Raw genomic sequence first — 23,911 nt, forward strand, 5'->3', positions numbered from 1 at the left:
TTTTTGGAACTAAACAAATAGGTCTTATCTCTCTTAGGAGATAACGCTTAAAATATTTCAGTTCAGCAATCATTTTCCCATTCCCATGATTTACATACAAGTAGTGTTCTTTTTTCCAGTCTAAAATCTCCATTGTCATCAAACATTTTTTATGACATGATTTCCAAACTCTGTATTTCTTGCTCACCAATTTTTGAAAGTTAATCTTGAAGTACAGTGTCATGATTAGAAAATGCAGTGTTGCCAGGAATAGTTTTACAACAATGGAGCTATTAGAGTTCTGAGCACTATGGTTCTGTTATTGCAAAGAGAGATTGTATCACCTATCTTTGGCATCCCATCATGTTCTTTGGATCATTTTGAGTTTGTAGGAGGTCAAGTAATACCTTTAGCTTTTTTTTTCTTTTTTAAATATAAGCTGATAAAAGCCAAGTTATGCATCGTGTATTTGTACTACAATTTTTAAGAGATATTAGTGAATAATTATATTTATTTAAATTATAATTATTGATTTCTTACATCTATCTTTCTTAGGAGACTCTTTCTCTTAGGATGGTACCTGTCTAGGAGAATGCTCGGACATATAACTATTCAACTATGAAAACACAAATAAATGAACATATAAATGAATGAAATTTTAATTCTTTATTCTACCTTGTCTTTGATCTTAGGGAATTTTTGTAATTTAACATTTTTGTAATATTCAGATTTTGATCACCTACAGATCTAAGAAACATGCTGTCTAGTTTTTAAAAATCACATAGAAAAGAGATTTAATGAACAGACCTAGAGATTGATTTTTCTCCGGAAGTTATTTCCACCTAGCATTTAAAGCATTATTCGAAATAGGGGGAAACCATTATAGACATTATTTTATGAGGCAAATCATCCATTGTGTAAGTGCCATGACTGCATAAACTGTGTTTGATACTGCTAACAACTCTAACTTCAGCACTTAGCAGAGTACCTGGAACATAGTATTCATTAGTTTTTGATGATTACTTAGTATCAGTCTTCTTGCCTTTGTGTATGTGTGGCTCAAAATTAATATGAGGCTCACTTGTTGAGCAAAAGAATTGTTGGAAGCAAACACATTATTTGGGTGGCATATAAGGGTATCAGCATATCAAAACTATATACTAACTGAAAAGAGGATATCCTTAGTTGAAGATTCAGTTTTAGCATCTTGAACTATCTGAAATAGAAAAAAATCTTTGATAAAATCTTAATATTTTGTAGAATCTTAGATTTATAATTACTTTAATCAAATATATTAAATTTCTATATAGTCGTGTGCCACTTAACTGGGATACATTCTGACTAACATGTTGTTAGGTGATTTCATCATTTTGCCAGCATCATAGAGTATACTAACACAAGCCTAGGTGGTAAAGCCCAGGGGTTTCCAACCCCCAAGTCATGGACCAGTACCTATGTATGGCCTTGAGGAACCGGGCTGCATATCAGGAGGTAAACAGCTGGCAGGCAAAGCTTCATCTGTTATTTGCAGCTGCTCACCAGCGCTAGCATCACCATCTCAGCTCCACGTCAGATTGCTGGACATTAGAGTCTCATAGGAGCCACTGGACCCAGGCGCCAAAAAGGTTGGGGACCACTGGTATAGTCTACTATATGTCTAGACGATATAGTATGCCACAATTGTATATGTGGTCTGTTGTAAACTGAAATGTTGTTACGCCAAGCATAACTGTACTTCTTTCCATTTTAATAGACAAGGTTAATAGAAACAGTGAAGATATAAAGCTGCTTTTGCCCATTTGGTAAATGGGGTAAATAGCTGTACACATAAGGGAGCAGGACCTCTGAAACTGATCTCTCCTAGAACATGGAGAGTTAATATGGAATAAAGTCCCAGGCTTGTGTTTTGACATAGATCCTTTAATAGTATAGAAACCAGGCACTTGCTGACTAGAAGTAGTAGACATAACTTTATAGAGCCTATAAATTCTCATGAATAAAAGAGAGAGGTGAAATAGTCAATGTTAATAACTTTTGGGAAAGAAAAAATTTAACACTAAGAGTACTAAAAATGTAATACTGTAATCAGAACTGTATTCTGTGCAATGCCACTTAAAAACCTTTACATCGTCAAAAAGTAATTTTAATCTTAACTCTTTTCTTATAGCTGGTATTTAAAGATGCTACAATGCTGCAAATGTAAGCAGTGGTTTCATGAGGCTTGTGTGCAATGCCTTCAAAAGCCAATGCTATTTGGAGACAGGTGAGAAGGGCATTTGAACTTTACCGATTGATTTTTTTTTTTTTTAGCTTTTTTTATTGTTATGTTTGCAGTTTCAAATTTCTAATTCTAAAAGGAGTTTAAACAAGTGATTTGTAAATGAGTCACCTTAGAGGGAAAGCATTGAGTAATATACTTGAATAATATATAACTTAAAAATATGCATAATTTTTGTGCTTTTAGATATCCCGGAAAGCTTTTAAGTATTTGATTAGTGATAAAATTTGCTCTTACTGTCCACAATGCTCTAAACTATTCTCATTGGTATGTTCCTGTAAAGAACTTCAAAGGGATTCTATGACAGAAAATTGGAAAAGGCCACAGAACGCTAATATACACAATTTATACCCTAGATCTAAAGATTCCTAAAAGCAGACTTAACATGCTTTCTAAGTTAGGAGAATGTGGAATAGCAGAGAACTCTAGGAAGAAAAATTAAAGATAGAGCACTAAACTTGGCATCATAAAACCTGGTTAAATTATGCCATTTACTATCTTTCTGATCTTAGGAAAGTCTACTTATTTTACCAGATTGTTTTGAGTATTAAAGTGACAATGTATATGAGGGTAGCCATCACAATTCCTGGTACACACAAGCCATTAGTAAAATATATCTGTATATGAATCTTTGTTGTGAACTGTGAAGGTTTCTAATGGCTAAGAAAAATTGCACCTTCCCCCCAGATATGAATTATTTCATTATTTGTTACTGGAAAAGAAATTCTTTAAACCACAGTGTTATAATTCATATTATATTTTGCTTTGTATATCATTCCTTACGTCAGTCGTAGGATATGCACTTGCCGAATATTAGCTTTAGTTGTTAAATAATTTATGTACATCCTTGGTTACTCAGTATACAACTTTTCCTTTTTCCTTAGGTTTTATACATTTATTTGCTCTGTCTGCAGTTCTGGACCTGAATACCTCAAACGTCTACCATTACAGTGGTAAGTGTAGACATTTTTGTTAAGGAGCAAAAGAGAGCCATATTCTTAAACCTACAGGATGAAACTTTCTGTATACATTTATTTGGCTTAAATAAAATATTTGGTCTTTATGCCTGGCTTTATTTCTTTTATTTATCCTTAAACCTGACGTCATCTTCACCAAAGATTATCTAGTTTTATTGCTAAAATAATAAGGCCACTTATTTTCTAAAGCATAAAATGTAATTTTAAAATCTTTTAGTTCTTCAAAATTCTTATTCAAGTTTCTAGTTCTTTTGGGCCTTTAGGATAGTATATAGGAGAGAAAGTTTTTATCACAAATATGCCAATTTCTGCTTCAATGTAGTAATTCTCGGGCATTGGAAATGTGATGAATTTTGGAGATGTACTGATGAAATGCTTATACAGTAGTTCACTGTTATCCACAGGGAATACGTCCAAGACTCCAAGTGGATACCTGAAACCATAGATAGTTTATGGTTTTTCCTGTACATACATACACTTTACAGATTCTCTTTGGCGAATTGCCAGCATCATTACTCTTGAGCTTTGGAGTCATTATTTAATAAAATAAGGGTTATTGAACACAAACACTGCAACACTGCAACAGTCAATCTGATGACCAAGATGGCTACTAAGTGACTACTGGATGGGTAGTGTATACAGCCTGGATAGGCTAGACAGGTGAGACAGCATAAGATTTCATCATGCTACTCAGAATAGTGCACAATTTAAAACTTAATTCTGGAATTTTCCGTTTAATATTTTATAACTGCGGTCGACCGCAGATAACTGAAACCATTGAAAGCAAAACTGAGGATAAGGGGCTACTGTAGTAAGTACTTAGCAAATTTTGTTAAGTGTTTTACATATTTTAGGAAAAGATAACACTTGTGAAGCAAAGTCTATTAAAATATGATCTGTACTGTTAACTTACATGTAGTAGTGAAAACAAATATTTAACTTATTTTTTTCTTAAAGTCACATTTTTTAATACATTTTAAGATATTCAAATATCTTAGTTTTTAGTTACCATTCAGTATATACTTAATGTTTTAAAATTATTTTAATATATAATGATTTACTATATTGTGAATATGACATAATATTGACCCTTTTTTCACCTAAATACTTCATATTGGATTTTAAAAATTACTGGTGTATAAAAAATTGTGTAATTTCTTAACAGTAATCAGAAACATTGTTTTTGTATATTTTGATTATTTTGGATTCCAGGGTAGATATAGCACACTTATGCCTTTACAACCTAAGTGTTATTCACAAGAAGAAATACTTTGATTCTGAACTTGAGCTTATGACATATATTAATGAAAACTGGGATAGATTGCACCCTGGAGAGGTAAGTGATTTTAGAGCTTATTTCATTAGCTATTTGATGTCTTTTTTGTTTTTGTTAAAAGCAACTAAGACATATGTATAAGCTATACATCTAAAGTAGAATTTTAGTTTTAGTTCAGGAAGAAATAACTTTTGTAAGGATATCAGGACCAGCCTTCTCATCCTCCTGTTCATTGCCTGTTAACTAGGGAAAAAATTTGGGAGGAGAAAATAAATCACTTGAATCTTCCATTTTCTGAAGTGAGAATCATTGTAGTTAGAAGGGAGGGAGAAATCCTTATTATTGGGTATCTTTGGTTCCTCATTTTCTTCAAAGTTTCCTATAAACTTAGAGATGTAACTAACATTCTTCTTTACAAATCTCTTGTTGGTACTACCTTATAAATCTTTGACTTCCACTTTTGGTGTTAGAATAATGAGTTAGTGAAGCTACCTGAGTTGGAGAGTTTCCCCCTCATTTGGACATCTCATTTTGCTGTTTGTTTGCGAAATAGAACCACTCATGCTGGTTTACAAAGTCTTTTTTTAAAGCAATATAAAAGTTCCTGTGTGTTCATTGAAGATTTTGAAACCATGGAATAGCACAAAGAATAAAGTAACTAGAGTAACTTTCATAGTTACCTTGTTTTTGGCATTTATTTGTAATTATTAAAATACAGGTATTAAATACTCAGGTTAAATAAAAATTGTTTTATAATATGTGAAATCAGATGTGTGAATTTTATTCACAGATTACATTTTGAGGTAAAAATTATGTAAACTGACTTGAAATTTAGGAATAATTTCTGCATTTGTAGTTTTAGACTTGGGGCAATTGGTAAGGTTCATATCAAATAGATTACCAAGGCATTTCGTTGTTTTTTTCTTGGGGTTTTATGGGGCATCATGGAGAGAACAATGCACATATATTTAAAAGTTGGTGGTAGATTAGTTGCATAAAATAAAATGAACACTTACAGAATACTTAGATATTAAAATCAAGGATATAATTAAAATCAACTGAGCTAAAATGTATCGAATATTAGATATTGAAAAATAACACTCTTAACTTTTCTGATAAATACTGCTTCTGGATGAAGTTTGAGGGAAAATGAGTGACTTGTAAATTTGATAAATTTTTACAAACTGATTATTAACAAAAGAAAAAATTAAGTGTAAGGCACTAGTTAACTATAGGGTTCTTAGAGTCATCTTGGTATCTTATGTTGTGATAGATTCATTAAAATGCTTTTTTTATAGACACGGTTCTTTCAGTACTTTACATGCAAATACATCTGTATTCCTATTAGAACATTTTGTTTTATATCATTAAATTCTGTAGTAGTTACTTCATGTAGACAGTGGGCATACATTTAAAAATGGAATTTGTTTTATTTATTTCAAATACCATCATTTTATTAAAATGAAAGTAATATTTTGGTTTTAGTTATGTGGCTGAAAATAGAAAACAAATATCACGATCAGTTTTTAAAGAAATGAGTTCAGTTCGTGAATTTCAGATATCTTAGTTCCAGATGATCTTCTGATACATATAAGAAATTTCAGCAATAGATATTTTCATTTTCTGTAGTTTATGTCTTAAAACTAAGAAATTTTAATTTTTTATTTGTCAATATGGGAAAATGTTTCCCTTTATTTAAAAAGTAAGAAAAACATAATTATAATCTTATAAAACTTGACAACAAAAAAGTTTACTTTTCTGAGGAATGGTTCCATTTTTTGAGCCATCAAATTATTGGAACAAATGACTTTCAAATTATTTCTCATTGCTTTCTCTGCATTAAAAAAAAGAAAACATTACGATTTCTTCTAGTAATGTTTTTAGTCTAGTAATTTATAGATGGAAGATCAGGTTTTAATTCTTTGTTAATTTTCTCCATCTTTATATAATAAAGAAAGTATGAACTTTATGCCATTCGGTATTGTTTATTCAGTGATTTTGATTCAGTTTACTTTTAAATGTTTGTGGTAATAGGAACAAAGAATACAAATAATGGATTATTCCACATTATTAAAATAGGAATTCTTTGGTTAACTGAAATTGAATTGCAAATTGAATTTTGTCACTAATCCAAATTTAGGTTAACCAAAACTTCTTTTCGTTTATATTCGTGTTCAAAATTTTATAAAATAGCATTAATTACTTTCAAAACATGGGAAATATTTATGCTAAGTACATTATTGGTTAACTAAGTACCTGAGAGTACTCGAGTCATTTTGAACAGTTCTTATTATACATGCTATAGATTATATGGCATAGAACTAGTCTAAAAATTTCTCTTCAAAAATGAAACAAAACAGAAAAACAGTTGATTTAACTCTCCCAAATGTGAAGTTTTCTCTTTTACCCCATCTAGGTTAGAGAAGAAAATTTTGTGATAACGTGAGTTGAGATTTTTATGGCGTTAGGAAAAATAATGGAATCCTAGTCACAGGGAGGAACTTATTCATATTTACCATTTTCTGGTACCATTTTATTTATATTACATATGACGACTCAGGCTAAAGTGAAATGACATTTCTATGTTTTGGGGGAAGCCTAATAAAGATTTACATTTCTAGTTATTTGGAGGAATCATATTAAATCAGTATATTTGCTTAGTCTATTGTGGTTTTTTTTTTTTTATTGGTATGTAGGAAATAATGTGACCTCTTTTAATAGCAAAAAGAAGTTTCAAAAACAAACATCTTTTGGAGAGCATATCTTTTTATACTGAAAGGCAGATTATTGTATATTTTTCTTAGTTGGTTATTTTTGGGATTGCTGTAAAGAGAAGATGAAACTTTTAGAACATATTAGAACATATAGTTTGACATCGTGTTTCTTTGTGATTTTTTTTTTTTTTTTTTTTACATCTTTGAGAGCGACTTAATGGCTATCATATATACTGAGTATAGCTATTTGAAGCACTATGTTTTGAAATATTTATTTTGAGATAGTAAAATTATGTGATACAACAGTTGAGACCCCAAATAAAAGTTGCTTAAGATTTTTATTTAGAACGAAGCATCACTATTGTACCAGATTGCTTTTTGGAGTTAAAATGAGATATTAATATTTTCTGGAATCTACCTGTTATCATTTGTCTTGATTCCTAATGTGATATAAAATCCTAATTCTGTAAGGATAACCCACTTTCCTGTTAACTGTGGTCTTAAAAATGTACTAAGTGTTACCTCAGTTTTGAGGGATGTAGGGAGAAAGGCATCGATAAAACTCAAGTGAAATACTATGGCAGAAATGATGTTTTGGCTAGAGAAAAATGTATAATAGAGGTGGTATACTTTTAAATGAAAATTATAAGAAATCTGATGAACAAAAATGCTTGGGGCCTTGATTATTATCTATTAGCATACAGTGTACATAGGTTGGCAGATAAATTACTTAAGCTGTTTAGCATGCTTAAACCTATGTGGCTTAGAATTCAGCATAATTGAAGGTTTTATTTTATTGAGGGGGAAGAGTTTTGACCAAACATAGTAGCATTTTATCTGTACAGAAATGTACAACTCTGAACATAAAAGCATAGTGTGAGATCGATGTCTGTAGAGAGAACAAAAGTGATTATTCTGCTGAAGAAACATGTTATAAACCTCATGGTCAGATTGATGACTTAGAATATTATGCTTTTCTAATACAGATTATTTGATTTACACTATAGTATTTGTACTCTTAATTTTCAGTATACAGAATGGAATCCCTTAACCTCATTATGTGATTTAAAATATATAGTCCAATGCAGAATAGTCTAAGAGTGCTGAAGGGACTTACAGATAAAATTTCTGAGAAACCGTAGAGAATAAGTACCAAAAGAAAGAAGAGAGTTCATTCTGATTTTTAAAAAGTAGAAAGGAATGGATTTGAGAAATTATAGTCACTTTTGTTGTTGATTGTCAGCAAAACTATAGAGCAGGTTTTTCAAATATATAGTTTGTAAAGATTTAAAAAGCAATAAGGAAAAAAACACTGATTTATTAGTATAAATCATTTAAATACCCGGATTGTTTTTTTGTTATGGTTAGCAACATTGGTGTGTCAAATACTATGGACATGGTATAGACATAGTATAACTCAATTTCATGTAAGATTGAAATGTGAACTGGTTAAAGTAAAAATTAAAGGGATTTGTAGATAATTGAATGACAGTAACAAAAACAGTCAATAGTTTGGGAATATTTGTGAGGGAGATTCTAATGGAGGGTTCTGTCTTTGTCCCTACCCTAAATTCAAGAAGGATGACAGAATCAAGAGAAAAGATCATCTTGAACCCTGAGCTGAAAACAAAATCAGATTAACAACAGTTATAAAGCTCTGCCTCTAGGCTTAAATACACAAACAGTACAGAAGAAGCAGGTATGATAGGGGATACTTGATTTGATAGATGTTCATCCTGATCGATTTTAGAGTTGGGGTGGGTGGGGGAATGAGGAAGAGGATGGAATTAGTTAGCTAAAGCTTAATACGAAATAATCATGTGATGTTGCTGCTAAAAAACTTTAACTTACTCTTAGACATGATAGCTGCTGTCAAATATTTGAACTGTCTTGTAAAAGAAGGAATAGAAGAGTTCCAAGAAGGAAGGTTTCGTCCACCTATGGAATGGGCTCCCTTAGTAGGTGCCTCTTCAGCTTTTATTAGTGTATAGTTAAGCCAAAGTTGAATGATTATCAGTACTATAAAATGGATTGAACTCTATTGATGGAAGCTTGAATTAGATGGACATCTAAGGTCTCTTTTAAGCTTTAGAGTTTAATTCTGTTGTTTTTCCTCTAATAGAAATTCTCTATCATTGGACACTTCAGATTACAATAGGAGAAAGTAGTATGGAGGAAGGATCGCCAAACTGTTTTGTTTTTTTTTATAAAGCATATAACACATTGGCACAGAATTGGCTCTCAATAAATGGTAATCAATGGACTGATTGTCATTGGGGTTCAGGTCCCGGCTTTCCCACTAACCAGCCATGTAAATTTGAGCAGTTCATTTAATCTTTATATTTGTTAACTAATCTGTAAAATACAGAGTTGGTGTAGATAACTTGATAAGTCTCTCTACCTCCAACATTCTATTTTACAGATTTGTTTGCTCTTTTTACTTGAAGCAGATCAGAGGTTTGGGAGTTTTAACTGGTAAAAAACATAACTGGGAGTAATTTTGAAAGTCAGCTGTGATATGTAGAATTTTTTTTTAAAAGTTTTTGTGGCATTAATTGAGGATGGTCCATTTATAATTTAGAATCTTTTTGCTCTTGGACCCAGTCTGTCAACTTGAAAGAAAAGGCAGAAATGATTCTGAAGGAAGCCCTTTTAAAACAAAATAGAATGTTTATTATATTTAAAATTTAGATTTTAAAGTGGATTGTGATGGTAGGAAATTACTGAGCTGTTTTAGGTGTTAGGGCTGGCTAAAATCTGTAATTGTTAGAAAAATAAATCCCCAAATTTATAGTAGTTTTTAAAATTATAGAGATTATTGTTTTGTGCTAATATTAGAAGTATTGGGAAATAAAATGGTATGTTTCTCATTACTTTTTATATTCCTCCCTATACCTATCTGTTAGAAACTTTTGTGGTTGTTATCAAAGTAATTCAAATGTATTATTTCCCCAGGTTATAGAATTAAAATAAATTAAATAATAACTAATAAAGGTTCATTTTTGTATTGTTGTACAGTTTCCAGTTCTTTCAGACATATCATTTGATCCATACAGTTATTAGTGAAGTAAGTAGTGCAGGATTTATACTCCTCTTTTTATAGGTGAGAAAACAAGCCTTGAGAAGTTAAATGACCTTGTATCACACAGCTGGTCAGTGAGAACCTGCAATTAGAACTTAGATTTTCTAAGTTCAGTCAGTACACTTTTCCTCTACATCACATTGCCTCTATCTAGCATCTGTATATTACTAATTGATGACATTATAGTGCATTAAATTGTTTCTTGATACTTCACAGCTGGCAGACACACCAAAATCTGAAAGATATGAGCATGTTCTGGAGGCATTAAATGATTACAAGACCATGTAAGTTGATTTATATTATGTATCCCTATGAGGGAGACATTTATTAAGTATAAGTAATAATGGCATTGTTTAAGAATTGTGGGATTTGTGTATAGAACTAGTACATACATTTTAAAACTTTCTAATGTCGTATTCTTTTTTCAGTCAGAGTAGAGCATTGACTCTCAAGAGTTGGAGAAGGGAAGACCAGACCTTTGGAAATGGTAGATGGGAGTCATATCAGTATCTCAACAGAATTCGGCCTGGTCATTTGAGAAAGCATAGTCAGTAATGACTTGTTTTTATAATGCAGTCTACAGAGAGTAAAATAAAATCTTGTTAGCTGGTGGGAATATGCAAAAATAGGGGAATATTTGTAGAGAATATGGATTTTTAAATGATCGAGATCTTTTACCATCGAGATTTGTTATTGCCATGAGTTATGGAGCAGTAATATTAGTGGTCTAAGTTTTTGATAATTAAGTGATATTGTTTGCTATTTTCATGTCTAAATCTTTTTATTTTAAACCAGCGTATGTGCATTTCTTAAAAATATTTTAAAAATGCAATACCAGTAATTTTTAAAAATGTATATGCTGGCTCCAACCAATTATTGAGTTATATTACAAAATTTTGTAACAATTTTCTGTTTTTGAACTTGACAGCATTTCATCATTAAACATGTATTATAATTATTAGTGGCTAGATCTTTAGGTCAGCTCAAGAAGCCATAAAGTAACTGAGCAGTTCCCGTATTGGTAAAATTACTTTATGAGACAATGAATTTTATAATCCAATTTAGAGTGTCAGAAGTAGATCTGTTCCTGTTATGGTAAAAATGGGGCCCCCTCTTTCAATCCTCTGTAAAAGTAGAAGAGCAATCCAAATATTTGGTAGTGTTTCTTTTGGCTAGACAAACATAGGTAAGATAGATTTTTTTTTTTTTTTTTTTTAAATAAGGACCTGAAAGCCTTTGGAAATGGGCTAAGGAGCATATTTTTCAGAGACCCAAGCCAACACTGAAATAACATTTCTCTGCTCCAGGTTATTTTCAGTTTTAGATCTGAAGCACTAGATATTTCTTTTTATTTTCTGGGCCTCTAGGATTGGTCTTCTACTTTCTTTGACGGTGCTGTTATCTATTACTTTCTGAACAAGATTTCTCAAAAATTACCTGAAGTAGAATTCTACACCTTTTTAAAGGTATTTTTAACAGATGACACTAAAATACGGAAAACTATATTGGGACTAAACTATTCTGTACTCTTCTTTCCTTTAAAAAGTTAGATGCCGTGTTTTAAAAAGAAAAGTGGACGTGTGCTCTTTTCCCTTCCTTCTGATCCTATACCTCCCTCCTATTCTCCCATCCTGTCCTCCTGTGGACTGGCTCTGGGACAGATAAAGAATCCAGGAAAGCAAGGGGATAGAGTGAGTTTTGTAATATTGGGTGGACTTTCATGTATAAAGGTTTTATATCTTAAAGTTATGAGCTAGGATCTGCTGTGTATATGTGTTCAGTTTTTAAATATTTAGTTAATTTTTTTAAAAATTTAGGTTTATGTCTGGGAAAGAAATAAAGAAGAAGAAGCATTTGTTTGGGTTGCGAATTCGTGTTCCTCCTGTGCCACCAAATGTGGCTTTCAAAGCAGAGAAAGAACCTGAAGGAACATCCCATGAATTTAAAATTAAAGGCAGAAAGGCATCCAAACCTATATCTGATTCAAGGTAAAAGTTGATCTGTGGCATAGTTTTTCTCTTTAGCTTATATGTAACTAAAAATGTGTGTTATGTAGTCTCATTAATATATTTGAAAGTACAAGTGGCAGTTACCCTGATTTATTTTTTAAAATTTTTTGCTTAGACAAGGTACAAAGAGCTAATGCAAGATGTTTTTTTATTTTAGATCTTAGGTTTTATAGGAATAAGCCTTATTGATTTGGTTAACAAACAGCTTAAGTACTGGCCTGTTTATTTGTTTATTTCCCATTCATTCATTTCATTATCATCACTTTACTGTCAAATTTCTAGGGGTATAACAACAAACAAGAAAGACTTTCTTTCTTTTCTGATAGGGTTTATGTTATAGTGGGGAAGAAAATAGATTAAGTACAGATCATGCTAGTGCTATTTAGGGAAAAGCATACAGATTTAGACTGTACTGGGATGAATAGAGATGAAGGGGTCTACTTTAAGAAGGAGGCTTAAAGAAGGCCTATTTAAGCTGAGGCTTACAGAATGAAAACGATCTAACAATTTGAAGAGCAAGGGGAGGAATACTCCAGGTAGTAGAAATAACAAGTGTGAAGGCTTGTGAGGTATGAATGAGGGGTAGAGAGTAGCAATGTTGGAAACGTTGGGTAGCACTTGATCATGTAGTCTTGTAGGCGTCATAAGGACTCAAGAGTTTTCTAAGAATAATGGGGAACTATTTAAAGATGTAAACAGATTGGGTTATCCTTAAAAGTACCTCTTTGAGTGCTGTTTGGAGAATGTATAGGTATAGAAGTAAGTAGAAGTAAGAGAAAATTAAGAATCTTGAAGTCTTGGTAAGAGATGATGGTAGCTTGTGCAGAGGTGGTGGTAGTAGTCAAAGGGAGAGAAAATAGATTCAGGATCTCTATTGGAGGCAGAATTTATTGGCTTTGCTAATGAATTAAATTTGCAAAAGAAAGGGAGGAATATAGTTAAATAATGCCCAGATTTCTGGCTTTAGCAACTGGTGGGTGGTGTCTGTTACCAAGAACGGAATTTGACAAAGTGAATGAAGCTTTCTTCTATTTCATACTCATTGAGTTTGAAATTCTTAAGTGGGCTATCTAAGTGATGATGATGTCATATATATAGGCAATTAGGTGTGTATGTCAGGAGCTCAGGAGAAGTCAGGACACATGATATAAATTTGGAAGCCGTGAGAATGAGTGAAATTACCTGAGAGAGAAACATAGAGACAGAGTCAGAGACTGTGGCTCACAACAATGCCCTGATATCAGTTAGAGATTTAGAAGAGACGAAATTAAATGAAGGAGTCTAAAAAAGAATGATCAGTGAGATAGAAAACCAGGAAAGTATTGAGTGTCATAAAAACCAAGAGACTATGGATTTTAAGAAAGTTGGGTGTATTAAACAGTATTGAATGCTTAGAGATGGATTAGATGAGAGAAAAAGGTTTCCTGGATAAGATAACATTCTGTTAATAGTGACCTTGACAAAAAAAATTTTTGAGAGATAAAGATGGAAGTCAGATTGAAGTGAATTGCAGTGTAATTGAATCTGGCACTGCCCAATTTACATGTCAAAACTGGGCTTTTTCTGCTAATAAAGGGCATAGATTCAAATAGTAATGATAATAATAAGGGAAAAGGAAATAATCTTTTAAGAATTCTGAATGAGAAGAGAGAAAGTGGAAAGAGTTTTTGTCTCAGAATTAGTTTTACTACAAAGGAAAGATGAATGGAAGCTGAAGAGGAAAATGCAGTAATCAGGTGATGGTTTTTAGTAGATGGAAGATAATCGGAACCTGTTCTATGTGCTAGTTAGGAATGATCCAGTCGAGAAGAGATTGGCATAGGAGACAGGGGAAGTAATTGAAGATGTTGTAAAGTTTTTGAGAAGCCAAAAGGGGAGGGATTTAGAGCCTGAACATGGGAGTGGCCTTTGATAGGAGGACTTATACCCTTCCATTGAAACAGGGTATAAAAGAAGATGGGTATAGAAGCTCATTCTGTTGTAGATTTGCCATTTGGAAGATGACTAAGTGCTGATAGCTTTTGTTTTCTCAATGAAATAATGAAGCAAAGATAGCCAAGAGGGTTGTGCAGAGAGGAAAATTTAAGGAGCAAATGAAATGTATGAAGAAAGTAAGAAAATGTAATTATAGAGGGTCAGCGTTTGAGTTTGTAATAAAATAGATACTACTTAAAGGTTTTTTTCCCGGAAGGAAAGAATATTTCTATCACTTTCAGATTTTATTGTTAATACTTTGCTAGCAATTGTCCATATGATGAATTAGAAAAAGATTTGCACAAACTTTCTTATTCTTATCATGATTTTGATAGGACACTTCATATGTGGTTGCTATCAGGTTTTTATTTGTTGCCAACAGGTAATGGTACAACTTTTTAAAAAGACATTCTTAATTCTTAGTTCCTTCTGGGCTCTGGGCTCTATGTGTGAATTGCTCCTTTTAATCTGAGAGTACTTTCTTTAGTACAGAGATCCTTTATAAATGGTATATTGGTCATCTTTCAAAAAAGATAATGTATTGCCCCATCCACCTTATCCTTGAGACTTTTGATTACAGTTTTAGTTATGCTTTGTTCCTCTAGGTCCCCTACTTTCTTTTTCTCTTGTACTTCCACCTTTATTTCACACCCTTAGTTTGGTGTTGGGAGGGGTAGTCTTTCCTACTTTTCTCCATTTGCCTCCTTCTAAGCCTATTATGTAGTATTTTTCCTTTTTCTTGTTTTTAATTGAATTTTCCTGGATAACTTTCTTCTAGCACTTAACCCATTTTATTAACTTGCTTGTATACAGATATATCACCTTCTAACTATATTGTGAACCTCTTCTCACAGGGACCATCTTAATATTCTTATTATCTAATATCCCCTTTATGTGATAGATAATAATGAATAAATGAAATAGATGTTCTTTATATTATTTTCCCTTTTCTTCTTCCCTTCTATTGATTAGAGATATCTTTGACTATTTGCTTTTTTCTTTCTGTTCCTTTGATACTTGCCTTTATGTCTCAAAAATAGTTTTCTAGTTCTAATTTTGCCCTTTGAATGACTCAACTACCCTATACGAGGGATAAGTTACCTTTACACTCAGGCACTCTGTGCTTCATTCTCTTTCTGATCAGCATCATTCAAGAATGTGTGTGTGTGTATGTGTAATTTAGATATATCTATTTAAAGGCAACCTATATTTATAGCTACTATATTTTAGCATAGATACTTCCTGGCTCTAAGAGGTTAACTCCTAAATTCCTAATCACTTCTAGTATTAAATCCTTGAAACATCCCCCAAGTACCCACATAGTAAGAACCTAAACTAAATAACTGAACTTTTAGGAGTTATGAATTCTTCTTTCTCAAATAGTATTTTTTTTTTAAGATGGTATATATATTTTTATAAGTCTATTAAAGAGAACATTTTAAAACCTTTCATATGTAAATATCTCTTAAGTCAAAAAATATTTAAATTAGAATGTATTGAGTGCTTGACTAAACTTGTATAGATTTAACCCATATTTAATTTTGTTGTTTTTATATTACCATCAATTTAAAAATATAATAATTATAACCTAATTATTACAGAGATATGACAGTGTATATTGTCCACTGATTTTGTTGTTGTTGTTGTTGTTTATTTTCTTTATGCAGAAATTAAATACATAATGGTTTTATGTTTCAGGGAAGTAAGCAATGGCATAGAAAAAAAAGGAAAGAAAAAATCTGTAGGTCGTCCACCTGGCCCATATACAAGAAAAATGATTCAGAAAACTGCTGAGCCGTCTTTGGTAAGATAATATGTTGGTATATGTTCTAAGCAAGGAAGAATGCTTGAATTACTGAGAAACTTATTTTTTCAGCTTACTTTAGAACTGTGCTTTAAGTATATATTTTTTTATTTTCCAGGATAAAGAATCAATTTCAGAGAATCCTACCTTGGATTTACCTTGTTCTATAGGGTAAATAGAAAGTTATTTTTTCCTATTCTAGAAACTTTCTTTGGGGGTGGGGGGGAATTAGTATTTATATTGTTATGTAATATAGCCATTATACCATTTAAATTTTTTTGTCTCAGGAGAACTGAGGGAAACGCACATTCATCCAATACCTCAGATGTGGATATCACGGGTGCTTCCAGTGCAAAAGAAACTACCTCGTCTAGCATTGCCAGGCATTATGGGTAGATATTTATGTTCTTATTCTTTATTAAGTTTCCTGTACACTCTTTTTCTTTGTGACTGATCATTAATGAATTTTGTAGCAATTGAAAATGATACAAGTATGTCTTTCACCTTTTGAAAAGCAGTCCATATGTAGATTCCTTAGGTTGTTAATATTCGTCTGAATATTTTTGCTTTTCAGAGCACAAACATGAAATATTTCAGATCTGTTAGGAAATACACTGTGTGCATAGAGAAAGCTATACCAGCTGTGCTCTTTTCTGTGAGACTTTTTTATGTTTTTAATATATAAGTGTGCCTTGTTTTAGGAAGACTTTGTTTGTTTGTTTGTTTAATACTAAGTCTGAATCAGGAACATAAATCCTTTTATTAGTAAAAGAACTTTTTAATTCAAGATTTTTATCAGTAGCAGACTTCTCTAATATTTTGTTTAACCTGACTCTTCAGAAGGATAACTTTTTCCTAAAGTATGATTTATTAGTCATGCAAAGTTTTATTTACTTGGGGTAAGAGTTACGAACTTCCAAGTTTTATACTTCTCCCTTTAATTTCTGTTCCCAATTCAAAAACTGCTCTTCTAAATAATATAAAATTCTAAGTGTTTAAAGGCTTAAAAGGTAAGTCATTTTTAAATGAGTCATGGATAATCATGTGAACTGTTTTTTGGCTTTTTACTAAGCATTGTGCTGAACTTTTTATATACATTATTTAATTCTTAAAACAATCTTTCAAGTCGTAGGTCCCTTTATTTCCATTTTGCAGATAAGGAAACTGAGACTTAGAGCAGGGGTCTCCAACCCCCAGGCGGTAGGCTGGTGGCAGTCCATGACCTGTTAGGAACCGGGCTGCACAGCAGGAGGTGAGCGGCAGGCTAGCGAAGCTTCATCTCCCTTCCCAGCGTTAGCATTACCACCTTAATCCCACCTCAGATCATTAGGCATTAGATTTTCATAGGAGCACTGTCCGTGGTGCCAGAAAGGTTGGGGACTGCTGACTTAAAAGGTTTTAAGTAACAAGCCCAAGTTAGCATGTTTGCCAGATATAACAGAGATGGGTTGTAAAATTATAAAGTCTTTGAATTTAACTTTTATACTCTATGCTCTCCTTGTTATAAGATTGTAAAATCAATTTCTAAACTGAAAAGCACCTCAAAGATTATCTAGTTCAGTCCCTTCACTTAATCTTTTTGCTTAAAAGACACAGAAAATAAGAGATTTAAATTTGGCTAGTATCACCTGAAGCTAGACCCTGATTCTAGTTTATGCTTATTTCAGTTTGTTACATTGCTTCACTTGGCCTTGAACCGGTAATAAGAGACCTGTTATTCTAGTTCTGTCATGTTTAAGTACATGGAACAGTGTCATATATATAGTAGGTACTTATTAAATATTTTCTGCATTGAATGAATGCATGAACAAACTATTTTCTTTTTAATGATAAAACAAAACTTGACTTATGAATAGGGCCTCTTGTTAAGAATTTGCCTTGTTGGCCTCATAATTCAAAAATATCCTCTGATTCTTTTAAGCGTAATAGAACATACAGTTAAGGAAGAAAAACTCTTCAAAAGTCAGCCCCAAGAAGGTGATGGAGTCTAATGAAGGCGAGTGATAATCCACTTATATAGCATTAATTGTTTTAGTTTGGCCTATTTTTATGTAAGCCAGGGTATATATTTATAACAGAGCGATAAGAAAAAATCAGAGAATCTATTGTGTGGGAAGAGGATGCTTATAAACTAACTCAGTAGACAATTTTGGCCTTTTTGTTTTACAGTTTATCTGACTCCAGAAAAAGAACTCGTACAGGAAGATCTTGGCCTGCTGCAATACCACATTTACGGAGGAGAAGGGGTCGTCTTCCAAGAAGAGCACTCCAGACTCAGAACTCAGAAATTGTAAAAGATGATGAAGGCAAAGAAGATTACCAATTTGATGAACTCAACACAGAAATTTTAAATAATTTAGCAGATCAGGAGTTACAACTCAATCATCTAAAGAACTCCATTACCAGTTATTTTGGTGCTGCAGGTAGAATAGCATGTGGTGAAAAATACCGAGTGTTGGCTCGTCGGGTGACACTTGATGGAAAGGTGCAGTATCTTGTGGAATGGGAAGGAGCAACTGCATCCTGACTGTAGGACTGAACATTATGTTCACTGCACTCTCATTTTCTGTAGGTACAGTTCAAAGCTCTAAAGGAGTCTGGCTTTTACTATCTTTCTTAAAAAAAAAAAAAAGTCAAAAAAATTTACAAAAGAAGATGATATTAGCCTTAACATGTACTTGTCAATGTTATGGATATTGTCATAAAAAGATATCTTTTAAAAATCAGAACAGAGACTTACTTTTTTAAATTTAAGATTTGTAAAATGTTTCTAGGATAGGATATTAAAAACGATTCAAACCCATGCATGGCGTTAGATAATTTTTCTCATTATTCCATTGAGTCAGTTTTTGTGATTAGTGGTTATCAGAGAAAACAGATCATGTAGATATATAGCACAAGTATTTGAAGAAACATTGTCTGTTTTGTTACCAAAATGTTGGAAAAAATTTATTTCAATACCTTTTAGATTTCATAAAGTGCAGTGTATATAATGCCTACTAAAAGACTGTAAAATATTGAAATTTTCTTTCAAGCAAAGTGTAAAAAATATATTGAGCCTGTAAATTGCTCTGTGACTAGACTTCATTGTCGTCTTAATATATTCTTTGCATGTGCATATATATACACATGTGTATATATATGTGTGTGATTATGTGACCTATGCAATACAAATTATGGGAATGGGCAGCTTTGGAGTATATGTCCCATAATTCTTTTTTCAGGAATAGTTGCAGTATTTACACAGCAGCATTTCTTCTCAGGCTTGTATTGGGTGCTGTTGCTTGCTATGTATGAAGATAAATGTGTCAGACAAGTTTAGTGTGTTCTGAAGAAGGGTGTGAACAACAGTGTTCATGGGCTTTTAGAATGCTTTTCTTTTTCAGTCCTTGTAACTCAGCTGTTCAGTACCTAAAACAAATTCAAATAATACAAACATTATCTCCTACTAGAAGTAACGTTTTCAAGTTTTCATGGCACATTATGATTGTAAATGTCTCTCAGTTTTAACAGTAAGTCTATAGGAGTCCCGTGAAGATTCCTGAAATGTCTGTAGTAACTGTTAGTCATGTTGAATAAGTGTAGTATGAACAAAGTATTTTATTGCACAGGGTTAACAAACAGTATGTTGCCTGCCAAGGCTACTGCTGTTTTATTACAACATTACCTCTTGTTTTTATAAAGTGTACCAAGATTTAAATTGATAACTTTATTTTACATGTAAAAAAAAAAAAACAATTTCTTTTATCACCAGTGTTAGAGTTGTCTTCTGTTTCTTTATGTTTTATTTTGTTTGTTTTCTTTTTTAGCCAAAGAGTAAACAGAAGAATATTCTTATTTTGGTGGCATCCATTTTACTCTTAAAAGTAATTAGTGGATTTTAGCTTAAAAATTGGGGAATTTGCTGCCAAAATGAAAAATATGTAAAATGTAGTGATTACAGAGCAGTAAAAATGTGGGTTAGTACTTATTTATTCCATTGATTGATTATTTGACTGTTTATAAAGAAAGTTGCTTTATGTCTTTAAACATCTTCAAAAGATGATTTTTCCTTGTCACATTATAGCCAAAAGAAGCAGAGAACTTCGTTGTCCTGCATTTGGTTCCTGGTTGGCCAGGTATAAATGAGCTTTACAAAAGTGCAAATTAAAAACTGTCACTTCTGTTTACCTCCACCAAAACTTGATTTTCCCCTAGCTATTAATTTAAAGTTGCCTTTCCTGCAGCTGCAATATTTTGAATAACACACAGAGTTTGTGTTGATTTTGAATGTTTGTTTATATCTAGGGGTAATGGAAAATGTAAATCCCGTGTAACCTTACTCACTCCATCTGTATCATATTATTTCATTTTCCCAAAAGTCCTTTAATTCTAACTGAACACCAGCAGTATTTTTAGTAACTCTTTCTTTGGCATACTTGGAAGATGATTTATTAAGCTGAACTGTCTTTAGACGTAATTATGTGAATGTCTGTTTTATTTTATCATGGTGGTTCACATGGCTCTGATGTTCAGTTTGTATTTTTGGAATTGCTTTACTTAGAATTAAAACAGACCAACATTAAATGTGTGTATTTTTTAAAGAGCTAATGAGTTTTGCCTTTGTATTTGCTTGAAAATACACACTGGTGCAGTAGATGACTACTTTTATTTAGCTAGGGAGCTAAAGATTTTTTAATTCCATTGTAAATATGTTCATTTGAATCAATCTTTATAAAACTTTGTTTTCATTTTCCTCTTGTCCCCCAAATAATATTAATAATTATTCACCTTAAATGACCCTTTAAAAAAACTAACTAGTCAGCCAGCTCATACAGTTTATACTTGAAAGACAGTACACCTCCCTCTCTTTACCCTATCTTTAAACTGCCAAAAATTCAGACTTTTCAACTGTTTTCTTTTTTCTTATATAGATGTCAGGATTCACATGAAAAAAAAAATTTTTTTTTTCCTGAAAAGCTTTGGCCCTAGGCTACAGAAAGAAAAGATGTAAAAATAGTATACCTTACTCATTTCAATTCCATTTTTATTTCAAACAAATATATTTTTATAAATACCCTGATAATTAATGATAAATATGGATTCTTAGTCTGTTAGGTGATCAAACAAGATCATAACATGAATTATCAGAGTTATTGTATAAATTCTAATGTCAGGGTGATGAAGTTAGATCTTGCTAGGTATATTTTGTTATTAAATGTGTAACAGAAGGGAATGTTCATGGATATGTGAGTCAAGGATACCTCTCTCTCCCCTTTTATTTGTAAGGTATGTTTAACTATGCATGTTTGGTTTCTATTATATATACAGAAGATTTTATCAGTGTTTGGGGTAGAACTAATTCTGTTTTTTGGGATACTTGATTGAGTTTCTACTAGATACTGTTTTTATTGGAACACGATCTGACTTGAATTGATACAGTAGACTGTTTTATAATATGGTTCTAGAGTTGTTTGAGGATGCGATGAAAAGGGAAGATGCCTGTGCAACTTTGGGAAATATTAAAAATAATTCCCTGTTTGTATGGGGAAGTTTTCCTCTTTTAATTATATTTGAGTACCTCAATGAATATATACACTCTAAAAAAGTCTCCTTTGGTTTCTTCTGTGGCAGTTGATTAGTCACTTTCCTTTCCTCAGGAAAATAAAAATTTGACAGTTAAATGTAAAGTGAGAATTTTATATATCATGGATTCTTTTCTAACTAATAGCAGTTAAGAAACTAGATGTTTGATATAAATTTGAAGATTGGAGAAGCTGGGAAAGCCAGCTGGCTCGCTGAATAAGTAGATGGGTGCCAAGTACAATATTTTAACTTTTAAATTATAATATCAAGATGTCTTAAAAGAAGTGGCTAGATCAAAATATTTTGCTGTCTTTATATTTGAAATTAGAATAAGACTGCAGATTAACCAGCTCACTCTTTTTTTTCTTCCTTCTCTTCACTTCTCCCCAACAGAATCCCCATTTGCTTGCTCCCCTTCCATTTTCTCTTTGTTGGAGATGAATATTGAAACTGGGTGATTAATTCTTCACTTTTGCAATATCTTCAATGTGATGTCTCTCTCATTCAGGAAAAATTTCTACTGGATTTAAGCAAGCAAACAAATGAACAAAGCCTTCATAGTTGATAAAATCTACTTACTGGATAAAACCAAAATGTATTTTGTCATTATCATTAGCCTGATTTCTGTTCCTTGTGTGTACCAAAAGGTGATTCAATCTTTTTTTTTTTTTTTTTTTTTAAACCCTATGGCATACTTTCTTAATAAGGGCAATGTAGTCCCCAAATAGGCACACATTGATTCATGGTGAGAAGGGGTAAGTGAGCAAGAAAATCTTAGAATAGGTTTTTTGGCTCTCCAAAGCTTAATTCTACCTGTCAAAAATGTAATTTCTTTGTAAGTAATTACTTACATTGAGTTTTCTTGAGTATCACAAGAGCAGTACTGACACTGATGTCGTGGAACAGACACAGTATGTGTAAGGTCAGTGCTACAAGATTGTGCCAAATGGATAGCTGTGTTTTGGAAGACTTTGTTCATTCTTGAAGTCATATTGTGAGAGGTGGTCTGCACATGCCTGTTGGCTTCTCTTGACTTTCTTGTGGGTATTGTTTATGTTTGATCATCAGTACTTTGTTTGTGACATGGGCATGGTGAATTAAGTAAAACTAGTTTATATTTTGTTACAGAGTTTTACCAAGGTTATTCAACCCGTCATTAATTATGTGAAATGTTGAAAAAATGTTGATAGTGTCTGAATGAATGTCTAGCAGGTAGTTAAAAGTAGTTTTTTCATATCAAGCAGAGATTAAAAAGCTCAGCAGAAACAATTTTTTATAAGAAATTAAGTTTTTCAAATGTTTTACTTTTGCTAGAGAAATACCATTTTTTAATGATTTTTAGAAATTCAATTACATTGCTATTATGTGTTTATGTAAATTGATAATTTGCATATATAATCTTAGATACATTACAATTTATTTTAGTTTATAAATTACATTGAAAGATAGTCAAAATGAGGTTGAAATTTAAGTTAAATGTTAATAGTATTAACAGTATTAATAATATATACTTAGTGAAGGATGGTAATTAGTGTTGTTTTAACCAACAATTGACCTCAAACATTTTATCTTTAATATTATTAGTGAAATGTTAGGAAATTTTTCTCATACAGAATTTAAGACAGAAACAAGATTTTGTGAGAATTTTGGTCCACTTTGAAAACACGTAAAGCTTGCTTTGAAGTTGAACTTTTCATTGAGGAGACATGAAAGTTTCAGGAAATAAAGCTTGTTAGAATTTTGATAGGGAAAGCATATTGGTTCCTCTAAGACTTATGGAAGCAGTTTTGGTTCCTTTATCTCTTTACCTCCAAACCGCTTCCAGAATCCAAAAGCATATCTGTAACAGATCCATTGATTTTTTGTTGTTGTTGTTATAATTTTGCATAACCTTGTATTTTAGATTTTCTGTGTTATTTTTACTTCTCAATATAAATTTTCCAGTAAAGAATTATATCATTAGAAACCCATTCTTTATACTTCTTTATATACCATTAAAGATCAGAAGCTTTTCAAATGCCACTTTATTGAAGATTTTTCTAGAATGTATTAAATACTTCATATTATTAAAAACATTAAGTACTTAATATTTTAAAAAACACCATTCCTAGCATGTGAAGTTTTTCCTAATTACTGAGAGATTGTGAACTTTCATTTTATATATTGCTGAAATATGGTGTTATTCTCAGGGATATAAATGTGGTTAGGGAATCTTGTCCTTACTCTTAGTTACTTAGGCCCACTGGTGCTTTT

At 32.0% G+C, this 23,911-nt stretch overlaps 1 protein-coding gene across 4 annotated transcripts in view; it reads left to right on the forward strand.

Annotated features, from left to right (window-relative positions):
* The window catches only part of MTF2 (metal response element binding transcription factor 2), a 60,140-nt gene extending 39,461 nt beyond the window's left edge, over nt 1-20,679 (forward strand). For all 4 annotated transcript variants that reach the window (XM_016134250.2, XM_016134253.2, XM_036236512.1 and 1 more), the window contains 9 exons: nt 2,147-2,242; nt 3,142-3,210; nt 4,447-4,570; nt 10,523-10,590; nt 12,124-12,294; nt 15,988-16,093; nt 16,212-16,264; nt 16,381-16,485; nt 18,263-20,679. In XM_016134250.2, the coding sequence (XP_015989736.1) occupies nt 2,147-2,242; nt 3,142-3,210; nt 4,447-4,570; nt 10,523-10,590; nt 12,124-12,294; nt 15,988-16,093; nt 16,212-16,264; nt 16,381-16,485; nt 18,263-18,620 (1,150 nt within the window). In that variant the 3' untranslated portion in view covers nt 18,621-20,679. The remainder of the gene's footprint in view (nt 1-2,146; nt 2,243-3,141; nt 3,211-4,446; nt 4,571-10,522; nt 10,591-12,123; nt 12,295-15,987; nt 16,094-16,211; nt 16,265-16,380; nt 16,486-18,262) is intronic.
* Nucleotides 20,680-23,911: the final 3,232 nt, after the last annotated feature.

Source organism: Rousettus aegyptiacus, unplaced genomic scaffold, assembly GCF_014176215.1.
Source record: "Rousettus aegyptiacus isolate mRouAeg1 unplaced genomic scaffold, mRouAeg1.p scaffold_m13_p_1, whole genome shotgun sequence".
NCBI classification, from domain to species: Eukaryota; Metazoa; Chordata; class Mammalia; order Chiroptera; family Pteropodidae; genus Rousettus; species Rousettus aegyptiacus.